The following is a 27,237-nucleotide window of genomic DNA, read 5'->3' as shown; positions in this document are numbered from 1 at the left end:
ACAATTTTGTTTCTGGTGTCCTTTGACAGCTCTTTGGTCTTGGCCATAGTGGAGTTTGGAGTGTGACTGTTTGAGGTTGTGGACAGGTGTCTTTTATACTGATAACAAGTTCAAACAGGTGCCATTATTACAGGTAACGAGGGGAGGACAGAGGAGCCTCTTAAAGAAGACGTTACAGGTCTGTGAGAGCCAGAAATCTTGCTTGTTTGTAGGTGACCAAATACTTATTTTCCACCATCATTTGCAAGTAAATTCATTAACAATCCTACAATGTGATTTTCTGGATTTTTTTTCTCATTTTGTCTGTCATAGTTGAAGTGTACCTATGAGGATAATTACAGGCCTCTCATCTTTTTAAGTGGGAGAACTTGCACAATCGGTGGCTGACCAAATACTTTTTTACCCCACTGTAAGATATGCTGATGACGTTCTGTTATTCCTTAAAGTCCCAGGCTCAAGTGTACCTAGATTGATGGATGTTTTACAAACATTTGCAACATATTCAGGGTATGTGCTTTTTAACATACACAAGACCCAAGCCCTAATATATTATTATACCCCACAGGAAGAGCTGAAGAGTAGGTATAACTTCACCTGGACCTCTTCATCCATTAAATATCTGGGAGTAAATTCACCAAAAGATACACCCAAACTTTATTGCAAGAATTACGATCACATCAACAAGAAAACAGTAAGAGAACAAGAACTAGATATACAACATTACAGTTACCAAAAAACTGTGGAGGTATGGCCTTACCAAACCTCAAAGATTATTATGTGTCAGACCAATTGAGACCTCTGGTGTGTTGGTGCAATTCAGAATACGAATCCAAATGGAAAGACATCGAGACTACTTTGACAGAGATACCCATACAGTCAGTTTTGGGAAATAAGGACATGGTGAAATAAATATACAATAGACAAAATCAGTGGATTAATTTATCTCTGAAGACATGGTTTACGGTAGTTAAGCTAAACAATTTAGACAGAGAGATCAAACTGCTGAGTTGGCCCGCATACGACCCCAGCTTCATCCCTGCAACTCAGGACAGCAGGTTTAAACAATGGATGCAGAAAGGCATCACATCATTCAGTACAATGATAAGGAATGGGAACCTAGATAACTTCCAGGACCTAAGTAAAAAACATGGCTTGGATAAACAAGATTTTTACAGATCCCTACAAGTTCGACACTATTTCTTAAGGGAGATAAAAGTGACTGACCCTCGAGCACCTCCAAAATTAATCCAAGTATTCACTAACACATACAACTTGGGGAGTAACAAAAAAAGTATTTCAAATCTCTACTTGGGTATTCAATCCTCAAAGAAACATTCTACAAACTATATTAAAAAGAAATGGGAGGAGGAACTTAACATTGAAATAACTGATGAAACATGGTTGAACATATTAGAGACTCAACAAAGCTCCACCAACTTGAGGTCATGGAGAGAATTCTGTTGGAAGAATGTTATATGTTTGTTCATAACACCTAAACTGAAATTAAAACAGACTGGCTCACTACACCCTTGTTGGAGAGAATGCGGCATATTGAGGGCGGACCACTCTCATATCTTTTGGACTTGCCCTGCAATCGAAACATACTGGGGAGAAATAAGATCTAACATTGGAAAAATAATGTGATTTGACATAGAACAAACAATTTCTTTGTACATGGGTGAAATACCTGATAACTTACATAATAGAGAAAAGTACCTCTTGAAGGTCCTACTGGTAATAGAGAAAAGTACCTCTTGAAGGTCCTACTGGCAGCCAGTAAAAAGGCTATCATTAAGAATTGGCTACAAAAAGACCCTCCCGCAGTGACACAATGGATAGACATTGTAGAAGAAATACACCACATGGAGCGTATGACCTTTGCTTTAAGAACTCAACAGGAGAGAGGTCAAGAATACTGGGAAAACTGGGTTTCGTACTTGGAAAAGGTCTAATTCAAAGATGTCAATGTAACTAAAATGATGATATGATGATGAAGGTATGAAGTGCACTGTAACTGCCAGATATTTGTTTTTGTAAAAGAAAATGTGACTTTATTTGTACTCTCTTTGTGTTCCTACAATAAAAACAAAGTATAAAAAATAAAAATAAATAAATACAGTGTCCACATCATTAATGTTGTAAATGACTATTGTAGCTGGAAATGGTTGATAATCCAAGTTTATCCTTTTAAAAGACTAGTTGATCATTAGAAAACCCTTTTGCAATTCTGTTAGCACAGCTGAAAACTGTTGTCCTAACTAAAGAAGGAATAAAACTGGCCTTCTTTAAAACCCCAAACAGCAAGCAATGCAGATGTAGAAGCACAGTGGCTAGGAAAAACTCCCTAGAAAGGCAGAAACCTAGAGAGGAACCAGGCTCTGAGGGGTGGCCAGTCCTCTTCTGGCTGTGCCAGTTGGAGATTATAACAGTACATGGCCAAGATGTTCAAACGTTCATAGATGACCAGCAAGGTCAAATAATAATCACAGTAGTTGCAGAGAGTGCAACAGGTCAACACCTCAGGAGTAAATGTCAGTTGGCTTTTCATAGCCGATCATTCAGAGTTAGAGACAGCAGGTACAGTAGAGAGAGAGTCGAAAACAGCAGGTACGGGACAAGGTAGCGCGTCCGGTGAACAGGTCAGTGTTCCATAGCTGCAGGTAGAACAGTTGAAACTGGAGCAGCAGCACGATCAGGTGGACTGGGGACAGCAAGGAGTCATCAGGCCAGGAAGTCCTGAAGTTTATGTAGTATCTTACTTTGAGTAGATGGTGATTAGGTCTAAATATGTGTTTGGCATTTGGTCTTTTAAATTCAATGTTTGTTTTTAACTGTAATTTCCCGAAAGTCAGACTTTTCCCACACACCAACACATTTTATTCTATACAACATTTTATTTAGAAAATGTGCCTAAAGTGTATTTTACAGCTAGAAAGATAAAAACGTATTAATCCACAATCTGCTCCGAGTAAGTCCTGTCCCGGAGTGTCATAACAAAATTAAACCAAAATATTTAGGCTGACTTAATCCAGTGTCCAGAAAAATTAGTTTAAGGGATATGCAAATATGTACAGTTTTATGAGATTGCCTCATTTGCATATTTTAATACAATATTTCAGATTTTTCAACTTAAAACCGGGAAAATCCCTATTGGGGTGTGGTGCCTGGCTCTCAAACTAAATACAGTGGGGAGAACAAGTATTTGATACACTGCCTATTTTGCAGGTTTTCCTACTTACAAAGCAGAGGTCTGTAATTTTTATCAATTGTACACTTCAAATGTGAGAGACGGAATCTAAAACAAAAATCCAGAAAATCACATTGTATGATTTTTAAGTAATTAATTTGCATTTTATTGCATGACATAAGTATTTGATCACTTACCAACCAGTAAGAATTCCAGCTCTCACAGACCTAGTTTTTCTTTAAGAATCCCTCCTGTTCTCCACTCATTACCTGTATTAACTGCACCTGTTTGAACTCGTTACCTGTATAAAAGACACCTGTCCACACACTCAATCAAACAGACTCCAACCTCTCCACAATGGCCAAGACCAGATAGCTGTGTAAGGACATCAGGGATATAATTGTAGACCTGCACAAGGCTGGGATGGGCTACAGGACAATAGGCAAGCAGCTTGGTGAGAAGGCAACAACTGTTGGCGCAATTATTAGAAAATGGAAGTTCAAGATGACCCTCGGTCTGGGGCTCCATGCAAGATCTCACCTCGTGGGGCATCAATGATCATGAGGAAGGTGAGGGATCTGCCCAGAACTACACGGCAGAACCTGGTCAATGACCTGAAGAGAGCTGGGACCACAGTCTCAAAGAAAACCAAAGAAAACTCAAAGTAACACACTACGCCATCATGGATTAAAATCCTGCAGCGCATGCAAGGTCCCCCTGCTCAAGCCAGTGCATGTCCAGGCCCGTCTGAAGTTTGCCAATGACCATCTGGATGATCCAGAGGAGGAATGGGAGAAGGTCATGTGGTCTGATGAGACAAAAATAGAGCTTTTTGGTCTAAACTCCACTCGCCGTGTTTGGAGGAAGAAGAAGGATGAGTACAACCCCAAGAACACCATCCCAACCGTGAAGCATGGAGGTGGAAACATCATTCTTCGGAGATGCTTTTCTGCAAAGGGGACAGGACGACTGCACCGTATTGAGGGTAGGATGGATGGGGCCATGTATCGCAAGATCTTGGCCAACAACCTCCTTCCCTCAGTAAGAGTATTGAAGATGGGTCGTGGCTGAGTCTTCCAGCATGACAACAACCCGAAACACACAGCCAGGGCAACTAAGGAGTGGCTCCGTAAGAAGCATCTCAAGGTCCTGGAGTGGCCTAGCCAGTCTCCAGACCTGAACCCAATAGAAAATCTTTGGAGGGAGCTGAAAGTCTGTATTGCCCAGCGACAGCCCCGAAACCTGAAGGATCTGGAGAAGGTCTGTATGGAGGAGTGGGCCAAAATCCCTGCTGCAGTGTGTGCAAACCTGGTCAAGAACTACAGGAAACGTATGATCTCTGTAATTGCAAACAAAGGTTTCTGTACCAAATATTAAGTTCTGCTTTTCTGATGTATCAAATACTTATGTCATGCAATAAAATGCTAATTAATTACTTAAAAATCATACAATGTGATTCTCTGGATTTTTGTTTTAGATTCCGTCTCTCACAGTTGAAGTGTACCTATGATAAGAATTACAGACCTTTACATGCTTTGTAAGTAGGAAAACCTGCAAAATCGGCAGTGTATCAAATACTTGTTCTCCCCACTGTATGTATATGAGCAGTAAAAGACTTAGTAGTATCAGTATACAAAACATGAACCTGAACTAATAAGTTACTGTTCTCTCTTTTCAGCTATGCAACAGCCTCAAATATTATACTCGTGTAAGGAGCCCCTCCTCCAAAGATGTACAGATCTTCTGAGCTGGTGGAAGAACAAGGCCTCTGTCTACCCACGGCTTACTAAAGTCACGACAGGGAGACTCTGCATAGTGGCCACATCCGTTCCCTCTGAGAAGGTCTTCTCGAAAACGGGACAAATAATTACTGAGAGAAGAAACCGCATCAGCCCCTCGAAAGTGAGGCAGTTTGCATTTCTGAATGCAAATCTCTCATAAAAGCTAAATGTGGTGCTGCTGGTTATAACATGGCAATAAAGAAGAGAGAGAAAAGAGGGACCAGTTTAATGTTTTAAGTGGGATGCTGCAGTTTTGGACATTGTTTTTTCTTTTTCTTTGATATGGTGCAATATTCTAATATGCTGTTCAGATTGTATTCGTTCTGAATGGTTAGATTAATGTGCACTGTTCAGATTGTATTCGTTTTGAATGGTCAGATTAATGTGCACTGTTCAGATTGTATTCGTGTTGAATGGTTAGATTAATGTGCACTGTTCAGATGGTATTAGTTTTGAATGGTTAGATTAATGTGCACTGTTCAGATTGTATTAGTGTTGAATGGTTAGATTAATGTGCACTGTTCAGATTGTATTCGTTTTGAATGGTCAGATTAATGTGCACTGTTCAGATTGTATTCGTTTTGAATGGTCAGATTAATGTGCACTGTTCAGATTGTATTAGTGTTGAATGGTTAGATTAATGTGCACTGTTCAGATTGTATTCGTTTTGAATGGTTAGATTAATGTGCACTGTTCAGATTGTATTCGTTTTGAATGGTTAGATTAATGTGCACTGTTCAGATTGTATTCGTTTTGAATGGTTAGATTAATGTGCACTGTTCAGATTGTATTAGTTTTGAATGGTTAGATTAATGTGCACTGTTCAGATTGTATTCGTTTTGAATGGTTAGATTAATGTGCACTGTTCAGATTGTATTCGTTTTGAATGGTTAGATTAATGTGCACTGTTCAGATTGTATTCGTTTTGAATGGTTAGATTAATGTGCACTGTTCAGATTGTATTCGTTTTGAATGGTTAGATTAATGTGCACTGTTCAGATTGTATTCGTTTTGAATGGTTAGATTAATGTGCACTGTTCAGATTGTATTTGTGTTGAATGGTTAGATTAATGTGCACTTTGTTTATATATATTAAAAAGTTGTACTTTAAATGCAAATGTTTAATTGCATTCTTTTTCATAACAAACCAATGCATTTTTAAATAGATTGTGGTTAAGGTAGAGTATGAATTCATTTAATAATTTAATTAGAACTGTTTTAACACCAATCATAGTCATACTATCGTAAACGGTTTGACTTGAAAAACTTTTAAAGAGCCGTTTGGGAGCTTAAAGAGCAGGCTCTTTTTGGTGAGCCGAGCCAAAAAGAGCCGGAATGCCCATCGCTAGGGGACGCACGTCCAGTTTGGGTATGGTGTTTAATGACTGTAAATTCTTCTTATTCTTCTGTGGGTTTTATGGCAGACTACAACCCCAAAAGATGCATTACCGCCACCAACTGGACAGGGTTGAGAAAAACAAGGTAAAAATACTACCCATAAGTGATAGTTTTTCCTAACTTAATCCACCCCAAAATAAAACAATCAAAAAAACATTGACAAAACCAAAATCCCTTCCTTCGAATCTGAATATCTCCCTTCTCAGGCTCGATGACCTGAGAGGGAAGTAAAGGCTTGTGACAATACTCCATGCAACTCCCACACGAGAAGTCTCCACCGCAACGACAGTGATATCTATTTTCCTGGACTTCCTCTCTACCTTGGCAGTGCCATTAATCAACATTGGCTATAAAGGCCACAAAGTCCACCTTCTTGACCTTTAACATATCTGGGTCCTGCTGTTGAAAGGAAACCCCTGCAGCCTTCAGTGAAGGCCTATCCACCACCATGGACTCTTCAGGAGCACCATTCGAACCCTCAAACCTTTTAACAGCCGCTGCATAAGCCCTGACTTCAGACACCTCATTCTCTTTCACCCTTGTTGGGCATTCCATGGTTCCCACTACAATTGCAACATGAGTGACTAACTGTGCTGCTAGCAACAATTTTATTGTTTTTTTGCCAACCTTTACTGACTGACACCTGTCATATTCAACGGGTGTCGCCACTCTGGCACACTCAAACGAGAGTGCTCAAAAAATTGGTGTAGATAGTCAAAATGTATTTATGAACTCCATAATCACAAATGATGTAAATGAGACTTAGTGAGTCTGGCTTTAAGCTTTAAAATACAACAACTTGCCTCGCTAACAGGTAAATGTTTGTTTTAGACTGTTTTAGACTTTAGAATTCAAATTCTATTTTCAAGGCTTCAAATGTTGTCACAGAAAATACAACCAATGAGCAATTTTGCTGGAAATCCAGTTGCATATAGAGCTAGCCAGCTAGCTAGCCAGCTTGTAGTCCTTAAAAACATAAATTAGTTAGCATTTTCTGTCTTTGCTTTGTTGGCCATTTCTAATAGGGAAAGAATGTTTTTTTTTAAATATACACCGAAATGTTGGATTAGGAGATCTAATATATTGTATTCTATGAGATAATATCAGTCAGTTAACGTGACCTTTATGAATTATGAAGCCTTTATGTGCTTGTTTTGAGATATATATATTTATTATTATAATAATTTGTTTAGTACTAATACACAGTTATGGTACAACCCATTGCGCATTCTGAAACTAACTGCAGCTCGCCGTGAAATCTAGAATTGGCTTCCTATTTCGCAACAAAGCATCCTTCACTCATGCTGCCAAACATACCCTTGTAAAACTGACCATCCTACCAATCCTCGACTTTGGCGATGTCATTTACAAAATAGCCTCCAATACCCTACTCAACAAATTGGATGCAGTCTATCACAGTGCAATCCGTTTTGTCACCAAGCCCCATATACTACCCACCATTGCGACCTGTACGCTCTCGTTGGCTGGCCCTCGCTTCATACTCGTCGCCAAACCCACTGGCTCCATGTCATCTACAAGACCCTGCTAGGTAAAGTCCCCCCTTATCTCAGCTCGCTGGTCACCATAGCATCTCCCACCTGTAGCACACGCTCCAGCAGGTATATCTCTCTAGTCACCCCCAAAACCAATTCTTTCTTTGGCCGCCTCTCCTTCCAGTTCTCTGCTGCCAATGACTGGAACGAACTACAAAAATCTCTGAAACTGGAAACACTTATCTCCCTCACTAGCTTTAAGCACCACCTGTCAGAGCAGCTCACAGACTACTGCACCTGTACATAGCCCACCTATAATTTAGCCCAAACAACTACCTCTTTCCCAACTGTATTTAATTTTTATTTATTTATTTATTTTGCTCCTTTGCACCCCATTATTTTTATTTCTACTTTGCACATTCTTCCATTGCAAAACTACCATTCCAGTGTTTTACTTGCTATATTGTATTTACTTTGCCACCATGGCCTTTTTTGCCTTTACCTCCCTTCTCACCTCATTTGCTCACATTGTATATAGACTTGTTTATACTGTATTATTGACTGTATGTTTGTTTTACTCCATGTGTAACTCTGTGTCGTTGTATCTGTCGAACTGCTTTGCTTTATCTTGGCCAGGTCGCAATTGTAAATGAGAACTTGTTCTCAACTTGCCTACCTGGTTAAATAAAGGTAAAATAAATAAAATAAAATAAAATGTGTAACGCAGCCTTAAAATGATGCTGTTTCTGTAATCTGTATGGTGCCTTGATCATCACTGATCACAGTTTGTGTGATGTTTCATATACACTGTCATGACAGGTAATGCACCAGGATCTAATGCTGACAATGCACCATCTAAAAGTGCAACGTACAAGAATGCATGCACATCTGGCCTCGTGTAAAGAACAAACAACTATTTTAAGAGGAGTGTTTTAGCAGTCTCACAATAGATATCCATGAAGAATGAATAAAGCCAAGTCACGTGTAATAATATCACCACTCCACTCTTCCGGGTGTTAGCAGCCCGCTAACTGGGGTTGACTAGATGGGATACAGCTTTTGTCAAATTTGACTTTTCGTAGCAGGTTAGGAGAATTTACACAGCATGTTAGGGTAATTAACGGAGCACGTTAGGATAGTTAGGTTAAGATTTGGATAAAGTTCAGAGTTAGCTAAAATGACAAAATAAATACACTTTTGACAAAAGCTGTAGCCTTTCTAGCCATGACCACTTACTGGGTGAAAGGTGATGAGAAGCGCTGCATACACCACGAGCGGAGCAACAACACAAGCTACCGCAAGCGCCTTCCTCTACAGTCTAGTCTAGAAAATAGCCGCAACATTATTTTTATTTTGAATGGACGATCGAAAACAACTTTTCACATATCGGAATTCGCAAAATATCACAAAATTATAAGGTGAGTTTGCTTGTCATGTTTGTGGGATTAAGCTGCTTCGATCGGACTGCAAACTGAAACGGACCTACATTCGAGCCGTGAAAACAATGCAAGGGGCCAACTATTTTATAGCTAGCTAGTGCACTTGTTTCTGCAGTAAGTAGAACTGACTTGCTAGCTATGTTTCATCATATGGTTATCTATCAAGGATTTATATGGTAATCAATTGCTGAGCAATTGTGCTATAAACGTGCTTATTAATGCGATTGGTACAAGGCTGCGCCGCCTCGGAAAATATGGAATTTGATCTCCAATAATAAAAGTTGCATCTGGCCTGCGAGTCTAGCTAGCTGGGCAATTACATGTTTATGTGGAATTACTCTGATACTCCGATTTGGTTGCATGGTTTGTTAAACTTTGAAATCAATGGGTTTTGTATGGCATACATTTTAAAGTGAAAAACCTGAGTCTCAGAGTAATTCCGTTACAATGGAATTGCCCAGCTACAAATTCTACAACTATCTTTGTAGATATTGACTGTACTGTAGTAGGGGAGATCGGGGTACATTGATCCAAAGGGGTAGGTAGGAAACCATAAACATTTATAATTTGACCAAATATGGAAAAAGTTGTAAGGAAGTTAACGTTAGGTCCAAAAAACTGGAATTTCATCAAGTCATACATTTTTGGGGAGGTTTCATGAAGCTTGTATCTAAATCAAAGTAAATAATTTAACGATTGTTCTATAAAAATGCAAACTCAGCATCCATCATTCATTGAATCAGATGAACCCTCTGATATTGCCAACTACTTTAATACTTTTTTTCATTGGCAATATTAGCAAACTTAGGCATGACATGCCAACAACAAACGCAGTCAAGCATTGTCATTTTGAATTCCACAAAGCAAAAATAATTTCCCAAAAATACTAAAGCCCCCTTTACTGGGTCAAATAGCTGACCAATCAGCCTGTTACCAACCCTTAGTACACTTTGAGATTTTTTGGTTTTCGAATTAGAGGTTGATGCCTCTGGAATGTATACATTGATTGAGTAGGTTAGTCTTATGGCGATTGTACTCTTATTAGAGAAACGGTGAGAAAGACAGTTCCTCAGTTTAGGGTTCTTTGATGTTGATTGGAGATTAACAATGTTTGCAATTCTGTGCTAAGTCACTCAGCTGGAATTATCCAATTAATTGTCCATTTATCCCATACAAGATGTGATCTGGAAATAATAAATATGAATACAATGGCATCAATACTAAGATAATGTACATTCATTTAGCAATAACAAACAAGATATCCAGCTCTCATCTGTTATACTAAACCAATGACTGAAACAAAAATACAAGTGGCTAGCAACATCAGACTAACCAGCTAACAAAATGTAGCTAAGATTGTTAGATAGCTAGCATAAAAACTAGACCCATAATGCTGTAATAATTACAAAAATATTCTTTAACTATTGACAACTTCGTCAGTAAAACAAGGCGAAAACATATACATTACTTACAGTTTTGGTTTTCACGCACAGTGATGAATAAATTGGCCAGAAAGAAAATAATGTCCAAAACTGAGATTTGTGTTCACAGTAGTAGGTTGCCAGCTGCATTTGGTAATGAACTAAACACTCTGCCAGCTTGTGATAGCTGTAATGTCATCACTGAGTTCTTAAAGGGACAGGCTTTTTTTTTTACAGTGTTTGACCAGATACAAGACTATTTTACAGTAAACAAATTGACAACAGACTTTCAGCATGCTTATTGGGAAACACAGCACATGACTGATGATTGGCTGTGATACATGTATGATAAAAAGTTTGTGGGGACTGTTTTGTTAGACTTTAGTGCAGCTTTTGACGTTATTGATCATAGTCTGCTTCTGGAAAAATGTATGTGTTATGGCTTTACACCTCCTGCTGTAATGTGGATAACCGAACGCTGAGGGTGTAGTCCTCTCCAACATAATCCAGGTAGAATCAGGGATTCTCCAGGGCAGCTGTCTAGGCCCCTTACTTTTTTTCAACGACATGCCAGTGTGTCTATGTATGCGGATGACTGAACACTACGGCAGTTAGCCTAGTGGTTAGAGTGTTGGGCCAGTAACCGGAAGGTTGCTGGATTGAATCCCCGAGCTGACAAGGTAAAAATCTGTCATTCTGCCCCTGAGCAAAGCAGAAGCAAAGCACTGTTCCCCGGATGTTGATTTAAGGCAGCCCCCTGCGCATCTCAGATTCAGAGGGGTTGGGTTAAATGTGGAAGACACATTTCAGTTGTGTGCATTCAGTTGTACAACTGACTAGGTATTTCCCTTATAAATGTCAGCTACTACAGTGACTGAAATGACTGCAACACTTAACAAAGAGCTGCAGTTAGTTTCAGAATGGGTGGCGAGGAATAAGTTAGTCCTAAATAGTTAAAAAACAAAAAATTGTATTTGGGACAAATCATTCACTAAACCCTAAACCTCAACAAAATATTGTAACGAATAATAAAGACAAAATATTTAATGGCCTTTGAATGGGGTATGGTAGTAGATGCCAGGCGCACCGGTTTGAGTGTGTCAAGAACTGCAACACTAGGGCTTCCCAAGTGGTGCAGCGGTCTGAGGCGTTACTACAGACCCGAGTTCATTCCTGGGCTGTGCCACAACCGGCCGTGGCCGGGAGTCCCATAGGACGGTGCACAATTGGCCCAGCGTCGTCCGGGTCAGGGGAGGGTTTGGACGGTGGGGCTTTACTTGTCTCATCGCGCTCTAGCGACTCCTTGTGGTGGGCCGGGTGTCTGCGGGCCGACACCAGTTGCCAGTTGAACAGTGTTTCCCCCGACACATTGGTTAAGGAGTGATGTTAGGCAGGTGATGTTTTGGAGAACGCATGACTCCACTTTTGCCTCTTCCGAGCCTGTTGGAAAGTTGCAGCTTTGAGACAATATCGAAAAAGAGGGTCAAAGAAAAAAATATACAAAAAAGAACTGCAACGCTGCTGGGTTTTTAACTCTCAACAGTTTCCCGTCTGTATCAAGAGTGGTCCACTACCCAAAGCACGTCCAGTCAACTTGACAAAGCATTGGAGTCAACATGGGCCAGCAACTCTGTTGAACGCTTTCGACACCTTGTGGAGTCCATTCCCCAATGAAGTGAGGCTCTTCTGAGGGCAAATATGGGGTGCAACTCAATATTAAGAAGGTGTTCCTAATGTTTTGTGTACTCAGTATGTAGAGCAGTGTTATTCAACTCTTACCCTACAAGATCTGGAGCCTACTGGTTTTCTGTTCTACCTGATAATGAATTGCACCCACCTGATGTCCCAGGGCTAAATCAAATCAAATCAAATGTTATTTGTCACATACACATGGTTAGCAGATGTTAATGCGAATGTAGTGAAATTCTTGTGCTTCTAGTTCCGACAATGCAGTAATAACCAATGAGTAATCTAACCTAACAATTCCACAACTACTACCGTATACACACAAGTGTAAAGGGATAAAAAATATGTACATACATGTACACTCCCCGCAGGAGGCGTTATGTCTTTTGGTAGGCCGTCATTGTAAATAATAATTTGTTCTTAAATGGACTTGCCTAGTTAAATAAAGGCTAAATTAAAATAAATCATAAAAAAAGATGGATTATTCTCCTATTTGTCAATAGTGCATAATGCCAGACTGGAGGACACACTGATATTTCACTGTTGTATTGTATTGATGACATCCTGTGGACACTGATTCTGTAGCAGCTGACAAAGTCGTTGCCTTTCTGTTTTGACTTCCTACAAGCCTCTCAGGCTGCTGTTTACAGAACATTTGGTGCTGTCTGATTAGGACATTAAAGGACTGTCTCCAAGAGGCTGCTGTTTACAGAACATTTGGTGCTGTCTGATTAGGACATTAAAGGACTGTCTCCAAGATGCCAGTTAGACATTTTCTCTGCCAGTTAGACATTTTCTATGCTGGGTGGTGTCTCCCTGTTGCAACTTGTAATAAACAGGATTGATTCTAAATTGTCTTCATCTGCGACTGCTCTCCTCTTTTGTTCACCTGGACATTTATTTTACAGTGTTGTAGGTTACAACATGGCTAACCAGGTGTTTTTCTATTGTAGGTTACAACATGGCTAACCAGGTGTTTTGGTATTGTAGGTGACAACATGGCTAACCAGGTGTTTTGGTATTGTAGGTTACAACATGGCTAACCAGGTGTTTTGGTATTGTAGGTGACAACATGGCTAACCAGGTGTTTTGGTATTGTAGGTGACAACATGGCTAACCAGGTGTTTTGGTATTGTAGGTGACAACATGGCTAACCAGGTGTTTTGGTATTGTAGGTTACAACATGGCTAACCAGGTGTTTTGGTATTGTAGGTTACAACATGGCTAACCAGGTGTTTTGCTATTGTAGGTTACAACATGGCTAACCAGGTGTTTTGCTATTGTAGGTTACAACATGGCTAACCAGGTGTTTTGCTATTGTAGGTGATGACATGGCTAATCAGGTGTTTTGGTATTGTAGTTGACATGGCTAACCAGGTGTTTTGGTATTGTAGGTGACGACATGGCTAATCAGGTGTTTTGGTATTGTAGGTGACGACATGGCTAATCAGGTGTTTTGGTATTGTAGGTGACGACATGGCTAACCAGGTGTTTTGGTATTGTAGGTGACGACATGGCTAATCAGGTGTTTTGGTATTGTAGGTGACGACATGGCTAATCAGGTGTTTTGGTATTGTAGTTGACATGGCTAACCAGGTGTTTTAGTATAGTAGGTGACAACATGGCTAACCAGGTGTTTTGGTGCTTTAGGTGACATGACCAACCAGGTGTCAGAGTTCCCCACTGAGCGGACGTTCCAGTACCAGCATAGCCTGCCTCCTCTCCCTGTACCGTCTCTAGAGGGGAGCCTCGCCAAGTACCTGGATGCAGGTGAGATGCCAGCTGCATGTGAGAAAGAGAAGCTCCGTTAGCATGGACCCTGGATGAAAATGTGTCTAGTTACTGAAATGTCTGTGTGTATTTTACAGTGCGGCCGTTTGCTACAGAGGAGGAGTACCAGGTGACTGCAGCCGTAGTGAAGAGGTTTGGAGAGGGCATCGGCAAAGACCTGCACCAAAAACTACTGCAGAGAGCCAGGACACGCAGGAACTGGGTACACACACTCAACTAGAGGTCGACCGATTATGATTTTTCAACGCCGATACCGATTATTGGAGGACCCCAAAAAAAACGATGCAATATTTTTATATATATATTTGTAATAATGACAATTACAACAATACTGAATGAACAATGAACACTTTTATTTTAACTTAATATAATACATCAATAAAATCTATTTAGTCTCAAATAAATAATGAAACATGTTTAATTTGGTTTAATTAAATAATGCAAAAACAAAGTGTTGGAGAAGAATGAAAAAGTGCAATATGTGCCATGTAAAAAAGCTAACGTTTAAGTTCCTTGCTCAGAACATGAGAACATATGAAAGTTGGTGGTTCCTTTTAACATGAGTCTTCAATATTCCCAGGTAAGAAGTTTTAGTTTGTAGTTATTGTAGGACTATTTCTCTATTTCTCTCTATACCATTTGTATTTCATATACATTTGACTATTGGATGTTCTAATAGGTACTTTAGTATTGCCAGCCAAATCTCGGGAGTTGATAGGCTTGAAGTCATAAACAACACTTCGCAATGCTTGAAGCATTGTTTGAATGAATGCCTATGAGCTTGCTGCTGCCTACTACCACTCAGTCAGACTGCACTATCAAATCATAGACTTAATTATAATATAATAACACACAGAAATACGAGCCTTAGGTCATTAATATTGTCAATTCTTGAAACTATCATTTAGAAAACAAAACGTTTATTCTTTCAGTGAAATACGGAACCATTCCGTATTTTATCTAACGGGTGGCATCCATAAGTCTAAATATTGCTGTTACATTGCACAACCTTAAATGTTATTTCATAATTATGTAAAATTCTGGCAAATTAGTTCGCAACGAGCCAGGCGGCCCAAACTGTTGCATATACCCTGACTCTGCGTGCAATGAACGCAAGAGAAGTGACACAATTTGACTAGTTAATACTGCCTGCTAACATTAATTTCTTTTAACTAAATATGCAGGTTTAAAAATATATACTTCTGTGTATTGATTTTAAGAAAGGCATTGATGTTTATGGTTAGGTACATTCGTGCAACGATTGTGCTTTTTTTGCAAATGCGCATTTGTTAAATCATCCCCCGTTTGGCAAAGTTGGCTGTCTTTGTTAGGAAGAAATGGTCTTCCAACAGTTCGCAACGAGCCAGGCGGCCCAAACTGCTGCATATACCCTGACTCTGTTGCACAGAACGCAAGAGAAGTGACACAATTTCCCTAGTTAAAATAAATTAATGTTAGCAGGCAATATTAACTAAATATGCAGGTTTAAAAATATATACTTGTGTATTGATTTTAAGAAAGGCGTCGATGTTTATGGTTAGGTACACATTGGTGCAACGACAGTGCTTTTTTCGCGAATGCGCTTGTTAAATCACCTGTTTGGCGAAGTAGGCTGTGATTCAATGATAAATTAACAGGCACCACATCGATTATATGCAACGCATGACAATCTAGATAAACTAGTAATATCATCAGCCATGTGTAGTTAACTAGTTATAATGTTAAGATTGATGGTTTTTTATAAGATAAGTTTAATGCTTGCTAGCACCTTACCTTGGCTCCTTGCTGCACTCGCATAACAGGTAGTCAGCCTGCCACGCAATCACCTCGTGGAGTGCAATGTAATCTGCCATAATCAGTGTCCAAAAATGCTGCTTACCGATTGTTATGAAAACTTGAAATCGTCCCAAATTAATCGGCCTTTCCGATTAATCAGTCGATCTCTACACTCAACACACTGCACAGCTAGAACATGTGGGAACTGGTCACACACCATGCTCGACCCTGAGCAACTGCGAAAGGGACTCTTTGAGTGTTTTAAATACTGCAGTCATTATGGTGTCTCCCTGAAGTGTTTCATCTTTATTCTGTGTGTTTTCCTGCAGTTGGAGGAGTGGTGGTTGGATGCAGCCTATCTGGAATTGCGTTACCCCTCCCAGTTGAATGTGAACTTCGGAGGTCCTGCACCCTACCTAGAGCACTGCTGGCCCCCTACAGAGGGAGTACAGCTACAGAGGACCAGCATAAGCATGTGGCACACTCTACAGTACTGGGACCTGCTTCGCACGTAAGATACTCACATTGAGTGTACAAAACATGTTTTTTCCATGACATAGACTGACCAGGTGAATCCAAGTGAAAGCTATAATCACTTATTGATGTCACCTGTTAAATCCACTTCAATCAGTGTATATGAAGGGGAGGAGACAGGTTAAAGAATGATTTTAAACCTTGAGATAATTGAGACATGGATTGTGTGTGTGTGTCATTCAGAGGTTGAGTGGGCTTAGATAAAATATTTAAGTGCTTTTTGAACAGGGAGTCAACATAGGCCAGCATCCCTGTGGAACGCTTTCGACACCTTGTAGAGTCCATGCTTCAACGAATTGAGGCTGTTCTGAGGGCAAAAGGGCATGTAAACACAATATTAGGAAGGCGTTCCTAATGTTTTGTACACACCGTGTATATGTATTAAGGTTACACACACATCACAACTACTGCTACCAGACTCTTCCGATTGCGACATAATGCACAATTTAAACACTTGCCCTCCAATCCCCCTCTTCCCCAAAACACGTGTTTTTATTTAACTATAAATTGTGCCTTCCTGTATTATAGTTGTTTAAAATATTTATTCTATTCTACTGAGCCAGTTACTTTATGTTCATATTATTATATTTTATTTCTTATTGTTGTTTCATTGTTGAGAAGGAACCTGCAACTAAGCATTTAGTTGGACGGTGAATACGTACGTACCTTGTGTATCCCTAAACACACACGTTCAGTACACACTCTCTGACTGTGTGGTCCCCGACAGGGAGAGGCTGGACCCTCATAAAGCTGGTAATGTGGTGTTGGATATGGACCAGTTCAGAATGCTGTTCTGTACATGTAAAGTTCCTGGAGTCACCAAGGATACCATCATCAACTACTTTAAGACAGGTAGGTGCCCCCCCCCCCCCCCCCCCCCCCCCCCCCCCCGACACCGCCATGCAATATGATGTTTGTTGTAAGGATAAGTTCATTAGAGTTACCAGCCTCAGAAAATGCAGCACCAATAAGTGCTTCACAGAGTTCAAGTAACAGACACATCTCAACATCAACTGTTCAGAGGAGACTGTCTGAATCAGGTCTTCATGGTCGAATTGCTGCAAATAAACCACTACTAAAGGACACCAATAATAAGAAGAGACTTGCTTGGGCAGAGAAACACGAGCAATGGACATAAAACCGGTGAAAATCTGTCCTTTGGTCTGATGAGGCCAGATTTGAGATTTTTGGTTCCAAACGGTGTGTCTTTGTGACATGGAGATTAGGTGAACAGATGATCTCTGCATGTGGGGTTCCCACCGTGAAGCATGGAGGAGGAGGTGTGATTGTGTGGGGGTGCTATGCTGGTGACACTCAGAGATGTATTTAGAATTCAAGGCACACTTAACCAGCATGGCTACCATAGCATTCTGCATCGATACTCCATCTCATCTGGTTTGACTATAATTTGTTTTTCAAAAGGACAATGACCCAAAATAAGAGCTATTTGAATAAGGAGAGTGATGGAGTGCTGCATCAGATGACCTGGCCTCCACAATCACCCGACCTAACCCAAATGAGATGGTTTGGGATCAGTTGGACCGCAGAGTGAAGGAAAAGCAGCCAACAAGTGCTCAGCATATGTGGGAACTTCTTAAAAAACTGTTGGATAAGCATGCCAGGTGAAGCTGGTTGAGAGAATGCCAAGAGTGTACAAAACTGCCATCAAGGCAAAGAGTGGCTGTCACGATCGTTGTCAGAATAACTAATAAATTAAACTCACCAAAAACAATACCGAGCAAACGAAACGTGAAGTAAATGCAGTGTTCACAGGCACTACAAAAAATCAAGGTCCCACAAAACAACAGGTGGGAAAAGGCTGCCTAAATATGATCCCCAATCAGAGACAACAATAGACAGCTGCCTCTAATTGGGAACCATACCAGGCCAACATAGAAATAAAGTAAACTAGAGTACCCACCCTAGTCACACCCTGACCTAACCAAAATAGAGAATAAACGGCTCTCTAAGGTCAGGGCATGACAGTGGCTACATTGAAGAATCTCAAATATAAAATATAGGTTGATTTGTTTAACACTTTTTGGTTACTGCATGATTCCATATGTGTTATTACGTAGTTTTGATGTCTTTACTATTATTCTACAATGTAGAAAATTGTAAGAATAAAGTAAAACCCTGGAATGAGTAGGTGTGTCCAAACTTTTGACTGGTGCTGTATGTATTGATGCTTTTTCTGTGTGTGTTGTAGAGAGCGAGGGTCCATGCCCCTCCCACGTGGTGGTGATGTGTAAGGGGCGTTTCTTCTCGTTTGATGCAGTGTGTGACGGACACATTCTTACCCCTCCAGAGCTGCTCAGGTATTCTGGCCGGTGGATATTTAGGTATATTTGTGTGTATCTGCATATATTTGCAAGTATTTATGTGCATGGGTGTGTGTGTGTGTGTGTGTGTAGGCAGCTGACCCATGTGAAGCAGTGTTGTGAAGGGGAGCCAGCGGGAGATGGTGTCGCCGCTCTCACCTCAGAGGAGAGGACACGCTGGGCTGAGGTGTGTGTGAAGTTGGCTGTATAGAATGGACGTCACCATGCCCTAAACCTCACTCTCTCTCGCTCTCTCTGTGTCTGTAGGCCAGGGAGTATCTGATAGGTATAGATCCAGCCAATAAGACCATCTTAGAGATCATCCAGAGCAGTCTGTTTGTGGTCTCACTGGACGATGCTAAACCCTACGCTACTGCAGAGAACTACACACCAGTACGTACACACACACACACCACAGGCATCCATACCATCCTTAGTATGATATAATCTGACCTATGGCCTTTGCCCCCAGGTGACCCGGGAAGCGCTGACAGGAGACCCCACCATCCGCTGGGGAGACAAGTCCTACAACTCCCTCTCCTTCGCCGACGGAACCTTCGGATCCAATTGTGACGTGTGTTACTGTTTTGTAGAGCGAGAGATGATTGCTCCTCTTGTTAGCAGTAGTGTAATGATGTTTTGTTGTGAGTGTGCTCCTATGTATGGTAATTGCTGGTGTGTGTTGCAGCATGCCCCCTACGATGCCATGGTGCTGGTAACTCACTGTTACTATGTGGATCAGCAGCTCAAAGCTACAGATGGCAAGTGGAAGGTAAATACTGTTTCTATTGAACTTATTTTCAGTGACTGTATAGCTTGTTTGTCCTTAATTATAAGTGTCTTACTGGCCTGCTAAACCGGACGCATAAGTATTGCTGAGTGTGGGACACTCTGGGCGCCTGGGCGTAAGCATGCCGGCTCAGCATAAAACTACACTCTGGGCGCCTGGGCCTAAGCATGCCGGCTCAGCATAAAACTACACTCTGGGCGCCTGGGCGTAAGCATGCCGGCTCAGCATAAAACTACACTCTGGGCGCCTGGGCCTAAGCATGCCGGCTCAGCATAAAACTACACTCTGGGCGCCTGGGCGTAAGCATGCCGGCTCAGCATAAAACTACACTCTGGGCGCCTGGGCCTAAGCATGCCGGCTCAGCATAAAACTACACTCTGGGCGCCTGGGCGTAAGCATGCCGGCTCAGCATAAAACTACACTCTGGGCGCCTGGGCCTAAGCATGCCGGCTCAGCATAAAACTACACTCTGGGCGCCTGGGCGTAAGCATGCCGGCTCAGCATAAAACTACACTCTGGGCGCCTGGGCCTAAGCATGCCGGCTCAGCATAAAACTACACTCTGGGCGCCTGGGCCTAAGCATGCCGGCTCAGCATAAAACTACACTCTGGGCGCCTGGGCGTAAGCATGCCGGCTCAGCATAAAACTTCACTCTGGGCGCCTGGGCGTAAGCATGCCGGCTCAGCATAAAACTACACTCTGGTTCTATTTAGAAGATTTTACGCCATAGCTCACACCTGAGAACAACAGGATAAGGTGGCTCTCTATTATGCTGCCATGTATCAGGTAATAAACAGGTTAATTTCACTGTGAGTAAGCAACAGTATAATTTGTATTGTGTGTGTCTATGTAGGGCACTGAGACGGTGCGGCCTATGCCTCTTCCTGAAGAGTTGGTCTTCACTGTGGATGACAGAGTCAGGAGTGACGTTGCACATGCCAAGCAACAGTACTTTGAGACTGTGAGCACACACACACATACACACACACATTCATAACTCTGTGCATCTCCCTGGTCGTCAGATTGGACCATCGCAGGTGTTGTGTTCATCACAAACACACCCTCACAGGCCCTTACTCTCCCCACCACACACACACAACTCTAATCTGTGTGATATCTGGTTTGACAGACACCTGTGTGTGTGTCTCCAGACTCAGGACTTGCAGGTGGTGTGTTATGCGTTCACCTCGTTTGGGAAAGCAGCCATCAAACAGAAGAAGCTCCACCCAGACACCTTCATACAACTGGCCCTTCAACTGGCTTATTACAGACAGCATGGGAGGTAATACCATCCATCCAGTCAGGGCCGGTTCTAGCCTTTTGGGGGCCCTAAGCGAGATTTCGTTGGGGCCTAAGCTAGGCCATGGGGTGGAGAAACATTATTTTCAGTTTTAAAACAAATTTCTTGTAATTCTACTAATTTTGCCATGACTTATGCCATATTAATGATGATAGAGTGAGTGACTAACAAAATCAATAGGGGCCCCCTGGAGGTCAGGGCCCTTAGACACCCTGGTCGGTGTTCAGTCATGATTACAAGTTTAGATAGCTGGCTAGACTAACTTACCAATTTAAGAAATGTTAGAAGACATGGTGAATTGATTGACTGCCAGAGCATAACAAGAGAGATTGCTGGTGTAGAACCACATTTCGACCTTGTAACTGGTGTATTCTACTATTCTAACTCATAAATAATAATAATTTGTGGTGAGTTTGAGGGCGCCCTAGCGGCCTGGGGCCCTAAGCAACGGCTTATATTCTCTTATGCTTGGAGCTGGCCCCCCATCCACTATCCATCCAATTAATCCATCCATCCACCCAACATTCATCCATCCACCCACCCGCCCATCCATCTATCCATCAAATTCATCCATCCTTCCTCCCCAATATTCTCTCCTTAACTGATGATTGATGATAATCCCCCCTCCCAGGTTAGGTAGTTGCTATGAGACAGCGATGACCAGAAGGTTCTACCACGGTAGGACTGAGACCATGAGGCCCTGTACCCTGGAGGCACAGAATTGGTGCCATACCATGCTCCTCCCTGCAGCCAGCGTAAGTGTGAGAGTGTGTGTATCCAGTAAACGATTAGTTCTTCATATTTTGTCATGCCATACATGTAAATCTGGTGACCAGGATACTTACACTCTGACTTTCTGTATGTCTCCCAGGCTGAGGCTAAGAGGAAAGCCCTGCTGCTGGCCTTCAACAAGCACAACAAACTGATGGCTGAGGCACAGAACGGAAAAGGTTTTGACAGACATCTCCTGGGCCTTTACCTGATTGCCAAGGAGGAGGGACTTCCTATGCCAGACCTTTTCACTGATCCACTGTATTCCAAGAGGTGTGTTTGTGTGTGTGTGTGTGTGTTTGTGTTTATGGTGTGTGTAATTTGTGTGTGTTCTCTCTCCAGTGGCGGGGGCGGTAACTTTACCCTGTCCACCAGTCTGGTTGGCTACACCACAGTCCTGGGAGCGGTTGCTCCCATGGTGCACCATGGCTACGGGTTCTTCTACCGCATCGGAGACGACAGGTGGGCTAACACACCCACACACTGACCCCACACAACATCATCCACAGTTTGACCAGTAAACACACACACATCCACACACACTGACCCCACGCAACATCATCCACAGCTTGACCAGTAAACACACACACACATCCACATACACTGACCCCACTCAACATCATCTACAGTTTGACCAGTAAACACACACACACACACAACAACACACACACACACACACACACACACACACTGACCCCACGCAACATCATTCACACTTTGACCAGTAAACACACACACACACAAATAAAATAAAACAGATTTATATAGCCCTTCTTACATCAACTCCCTAGAAAGGCCAAAACCTAGGAAGAAACCTAGAGAGGAACTATGCTATGTGGGGTGGCCAGTCCTCTTCTGGCTGTGCCGGGTGGAGATTATAACAGAACATGGCCAAGATGTTCGAATGTTCATAAATGTCCAGCATGGTCAAATAATAGTAGTCACAGTGAACAGTTCAGGGTTCCATAGCCGCAAGCAGAACAGTTGAAACTGGAGCAGCAGCACGGCCAGGTAGACTGGGGACAACAAGGAGTCATCATGCCAGGTAGTCCTGAGGCATGGTCCTAGGGCTCAGGTCCTCTGAGAGAGAGAAAGAAAGAAAGAGAGAATTAGAGAGAGCATACTTAAATTCACACAGGACACCGGATAAGACAGGAGAAATACTCCAGATATAACAGACTGACCCTAGCCCCCGACACATAAACTACTGCAACATAAATACTGGAGGCTGAGACAGGAGGGGTCAGGAGACACTGTGGCTACATCCGATAATACCCCCGGACAGGGCCAAACAGGCAGGATATAACCCCACCCACTTTGCCAAAGCACAGTCCCCACACCACTAGAGGGATATCTTCAACTACCAACTTACCATCCTGAGACGCCATTAAAAGGTCATTTACCACCTTCACAAGTGCAGACTCAGTGCTATGATGGGATCTAAAACCAGACTGAAGCATTTCGTATACTTTGTTTGTCTTCAGGAAGGCAATGAGTTGCTGTGCAACAGCTGTCCCCATGCAGCATCATCCACAATTTGACCAGTACACACACACACACACACACACACACACTGACCCCACACAACATCATCCACAGTTTGACCAGTAACACACACACACACACTGACCCCATGCAACATCATCCACAGTTTGACCAGTAAACACACACACACACACACACACACTGACCCCACGCAACATCATCCACAGTTTGACAAGTAAACACACACACACACACACTGACCCCACACAACATCATCCACAGTTTGAACAGTAAACACACACACACACACACACACACACACTGACCCCACACAACATCATCCACAGTTTGACCAGTAAACACACACACACACAAACACACACACACACACAACACCCCCCCCCCCCCCCCCCCCCACACACACACACACACTGACCCCACACAACATCATCCATAGTTTGACCAGTAAACACACACACACACACAAACATAGACACACACACACACACTGACCCCACACATAATCATCTACAGTTTGACCAGTAAACACACACACACACACTGACCTCACGCAACATCATCCACCAGTTTGACCAGTTAACACACACACACACACACACACTGACCCCACACAACATCATCCACAGTTTGACCAATAAACACACACACATTACCACCTAGCTCCAACCTACAACACATGAGTGCATTACTAAAATAAACTACATTTTAGGTAGACTAGAGGATGTAAAATTATTTGGTACCCTCCCCTTCCCCCTGTCTTTCTGATGACATAATACTGTAGGGAGAGTGATGGTGTTTAGATATCCTTCTGAGTAGATACCTCTAGATAAATGTTGGTGCTTTAGGTCCTGGACTCTGGACAATGCATTCTGGGTCAGATAGCAGTTACTATTCCAGCTGTTTTCCGTGTCATCTAGTTAGTGGGGTCAAGGTGAGGTCAAGGGTGAAGTTTAATAGTAGTGATTAGAAAGTGCAGCTGTGTTGTTCCGTCCTCTCTATGATGGACAGATTTTTTAAAACCTCTACAAGTGTCCAGTATCTGACTTGTACTTCCTGTTTCAGGATCGTGGCTTCCTGTACAGCGTGGAAGTCCAGTCAAGAGACAGATGCAGAGACACTGTTCCAGAACCTGGTTACCTCCCTACATGAGATGTTACATCTCGCTACCACAGCTCAGCTCTAACACACACACACACACACACACACACACACACACACACACACACACACACACACACACACACACACACACACACACAGTTTGTAGATGGTAGTCAGTAATAGTTTAGTTCTGCACAGATCAATGCAAAGGCACATTTATTGTTTTCTACATTTAAAAAATAAAAATGTATGATTTGTTTAAATGCAGCTCAACAAATTAGTTAATTTTGCACTTAGTGAATCATTCTCTGTGATTTTATGTAGCAGCTAGATCAGAGATTCTGTTTAGATGTCTTCTGTTTTTATGTTGTGAGAAACATTTAGTGTTAACCCATGCCATGCACTGTACACCGCTAAGCTAACATACACATCCTAACTCGCCGTCACCATACACTTCCACTCTGCAGTGACCAGCGTAGCATCGCGTCACCTGTCCCTGGTCATTAGTGAATCATGAATAGTATTATTTTTCTACATTGATTGGCTTTTCCAGAAGAGTGACTGAGGCATAGATGTTCTTGGTTGGTTGAAATGACTCTTAGAACGTAACTGTCGTCGTAGCTGTGAAATTGAGAAACAGAGAACCGGGTCATGTTGTCTTTGACTACCGTCTCACCTCAGGCCCCATGGGTATTATATAAGGGCCCTACTCAATCAAAACTGTCCAGTTTCCAGGGCAAGAAAAATGATTGTTTTTATGTTTTGCACATCAGTAGAGGATTATGCATTTGGCTGGATATGATCAATGAAACGGTGTTTGGGTGAGACGGAAGGAAACCCAAGTAAATGATAATGTGCCTTTTTGCTGTGTCCTTATTTTAGTCTGTCCCCAGAGATCTGGTTAGTGGTTTTGATTGAATATCTCCCTAATTGACCGGACTTTTTAGACTTTAAGCTGCTGAATAGCTCTACCACTCCTATGCCAGATCCATAGGCTGCCGCCCTATGCAATATGCCATTTTATGTAGTAGATGTCTGTAATAATGAACATTCCTGTCACAATATACCCATGATACATCACGGTTTTGATGCTCTCGAACACGGCCATTGTGTTCATACCTTTCAGACAGTCTTGAGATTTTCAGCATGTTTTTTTGTTGTAAATGATAGAAAAGTGATAAAAGACGAGCGCTGGATTTGATTCACTCAACAAAATGAAAAGAAGCTGTTTTAATGCCTAAAGTAGTGAAAATGATGTAACCCACTTTACAGTAGGAAAATTATAGTTTTGACTTGACTGACAATGTAAACTTGGAAAATGTTTTATTGAATATGAAAGTTGTTTAGTGTGATTGAACTGACAAATCAAAGTGATTGAATCATGTCATGAGCCCAAATATTCAAATAAAACATCTTTATTAATGATACCTGTTTACATAAGTCATGCATACATACAGTACATACCCAAGCAGAGGTCAGTTCATTCAGTGCAACGTAGAAACAGGAACGTGGTTTGTATCAATATACTGTTAGTGCTTGAGCCCCAACCCTCAGGTGTGTGTGTGTATCACTCAACATATTACCTACAGTTAAGGTAAACAAAACATTCAGGAACTCTTTGGTCCTTTCAAATACCTCAGGCACTTCCAGTAGCATGAGCATAGCACAGAGACAGTTTGGAAGGCCACAGCTCATGATCATTTCAAAAATAATTCCTCTCAACATTAAAGGTCCAATGCAGCTGTTTTTATCGCAATATCATTTCTGGGTAACAATTAAGTACCTTACTGGGATTGTTTTCAATTAAAATTGTAATTTTAAAAATAAAAATTACTGGTTAGTGAAGAGCAATTTCTCAAGCAAGAATTTTGCTAGGACTGTCGGAGTGGGGAAAACTGAAAACTAGCTGTTATTGTCAGAGAGTTTTTGAACTCTTTCTTATTGGTCAATAAACCAATGTATGCCTGGTGATGTCACCAGGCAGGCCAAAACTCCATCCCACCAAAGCAGGCAGAAATGTCAGGTGGGCTTTTCAAACAGCTCTTACACTAAAAGGGCATTATCATTTTCACAATTTTAGAATCACCTTTATTATCTCATAGTGTGGAAATATATAAGTTGGTATACAGATGACATACAGTGGATGTACAATTTTACAGTATCAGTATGAATATATCTAAATGCAGAGCGATGAACAGAGTGCAAAAAAAGTTATTTTAAAAGTTATTGTTATTCCAACCTTATTCCAAGTTATGTTATTCCAACCTTATTCCAAGTTATGTTATTCCAACCTGATAGTGTGGAAATATATAAAGCACAGGGAAATCTAGTGTTTGACTGCACTGGGCCTTTAAAGGAAAACTACACCCAAAAACTATATTTTGGTATTTGTTTCATTAGTCCATTGTGGACATGGTCCCAAATGTTTTGCTTGTCAGCACTCAAGTTTTCAAGATATGTAACTTTCAAAATACAGAAATCATCCCTGTATGATGCATTTTGCTTCCTATGATATGATGCAAAATGCATCATTTTATTTATCTAGGCAAGTCAGTTAAGAACAAATCCTTTACAGTCACGGCCTAGGAACAGTGGGTTAACTGCCTTGTTCAGGGGCAGAACGATAGATTGTTATTTAAAATGACAGCCTAGGAACAGTGGGTTAACTGCCTTGTTCAGGGGCAGAACGATAGATTGTTATTTACAATGACAGCCTAGGAACAGTGGGTTAACTGCCTTGTTCAGGGGCAGAACGATAGATTGTTATTTAAAATGACAGCCTAGGAACAGTGGGTTAACTGCCTTGTTCAGGGGCAGAACGATAGATTGTTATTTACAATGACAGCCTAGGAACAGTGGGTTAACTGCCTTGTTCAGGGGCAGAACGATAGATTGTTATTTAAAATGACAGCCTAGGAACAGTGGGTTAACTGCCTTGTTCA

The 27,237-nt window shown here is 41.6% G+C and overlaps 2 protein-coding genes across 5 annotated transcripts in view; one reads left to right on the top strand and one right to left on the bottom strand.

Annotated features, from left to right (window-relative positions):
- The window catches only part of LOC109905709 (ribonuclease P protein subunit p38), a 47,169-nt gene extending 36,308 nt beyond the window's left edge, over positions 1–10,861 (bottom strand). The window contains exon 1 of the mRNA XM_031787505.1: positions 10,771–10,861. The gene's annotated coding sequence lies outside the window, so the exon portion shown is untranslated. The remainder of the gene's footprint in view (positions 1–10,770) is intronic.
- LOC109905745 (peroxisomal carnitine O-octanoyltransferase-like) lies at positions 8,908–25,722 on the top strand. Of its 4 annotated transcripts, XM_031787501.1 has the most exons (16): positions 8,908–9,277; positions 14,056–14,175; positions 14,274–14,398; positions 16,302–16,483; positions 17,234–17,358; positions 18,716–18,824; positions 18,921–19,014; positions 19,095–19,220; positions 19,300–19,401; positions 19,516–19,599; positions 20,471–20,578; positions 20,769–20,899; positions 21,549–21,672; positions 21,789–21,961; positions 22,031–22,150; positions 24,257–25,722. In XM_031787501.1, exons 2-16 carry the CDS (start codon positions 14,061–14,063, stop codon positions 24,375–24,377), a joined length of 1,839 nt encoding a protein of 612 aa, XP_031643361.1. In that variant the 5' UTR covers positions 8,908–9,277; positions 14,056–14,060; the 3' UTR covers positions 24,378–25,722. The 4 variants fall into 4 exon arrangements, with proteins under 4 accessions (XP_031643361.1, XP_031643358.1, XP_031643359.1 ...); XM_031787498.1 differs by having other exon boundaries at positions 8,943–9,277; positions 19,300–19,599; XM_031787499.1 differs by having other exon boundaries at positions 8,950–9,277; positions 21,789–22,150.
- The last annotated feature ends 1,515 nt before the right edge of the window (positions 25,723–27,237 follow it).

The sequence above is a fragment of the Oncorhynchus kisutch genome, linkage group LG13 (genome assembly GCF_002021735.2).
Source record: "Oncorhynchus kisutch isolate 150728-3 linkage group LG13, Okis_V2, whole genome shotgun sequence".
Lineage (NCBI taxonomy): Eukaryota > Metazoa > Chordata > Actinopteri > Salmoniformes > Salmonidae > Oncorhynchus > Oncorhynchus kisutch.
Note: the sequence above shows the minus strand (reverse complement) of the source record. Positions and strands in the feature narration are given on the sequence as shown.

Bases quoted from the DNA above. Each gene is read 5' to 3' on its own strand.
- LOC109905745 (XM_031787498.1), top strand. From the start codon at position 14,061: ATGACCAACCAGGTGTCAGAGTTCCCCACTGAGCGGACGTTCCAGTAC. The intron at 14,176-14,273 runs GTGAGATGCCAG...TGTATTTTACAG, and splicing joins CGCCAAGTACCTGGATGCAG to TGCGGCCGTTTGCTACAGAG. The intron at 18,825-18,920 runs GTATTCTGGCCG...GTGTGTGTGTAG, and splicing joins ACCCCTCCAGAGCTGCTCAG to GCAGCTGACCCATGTGAAGC.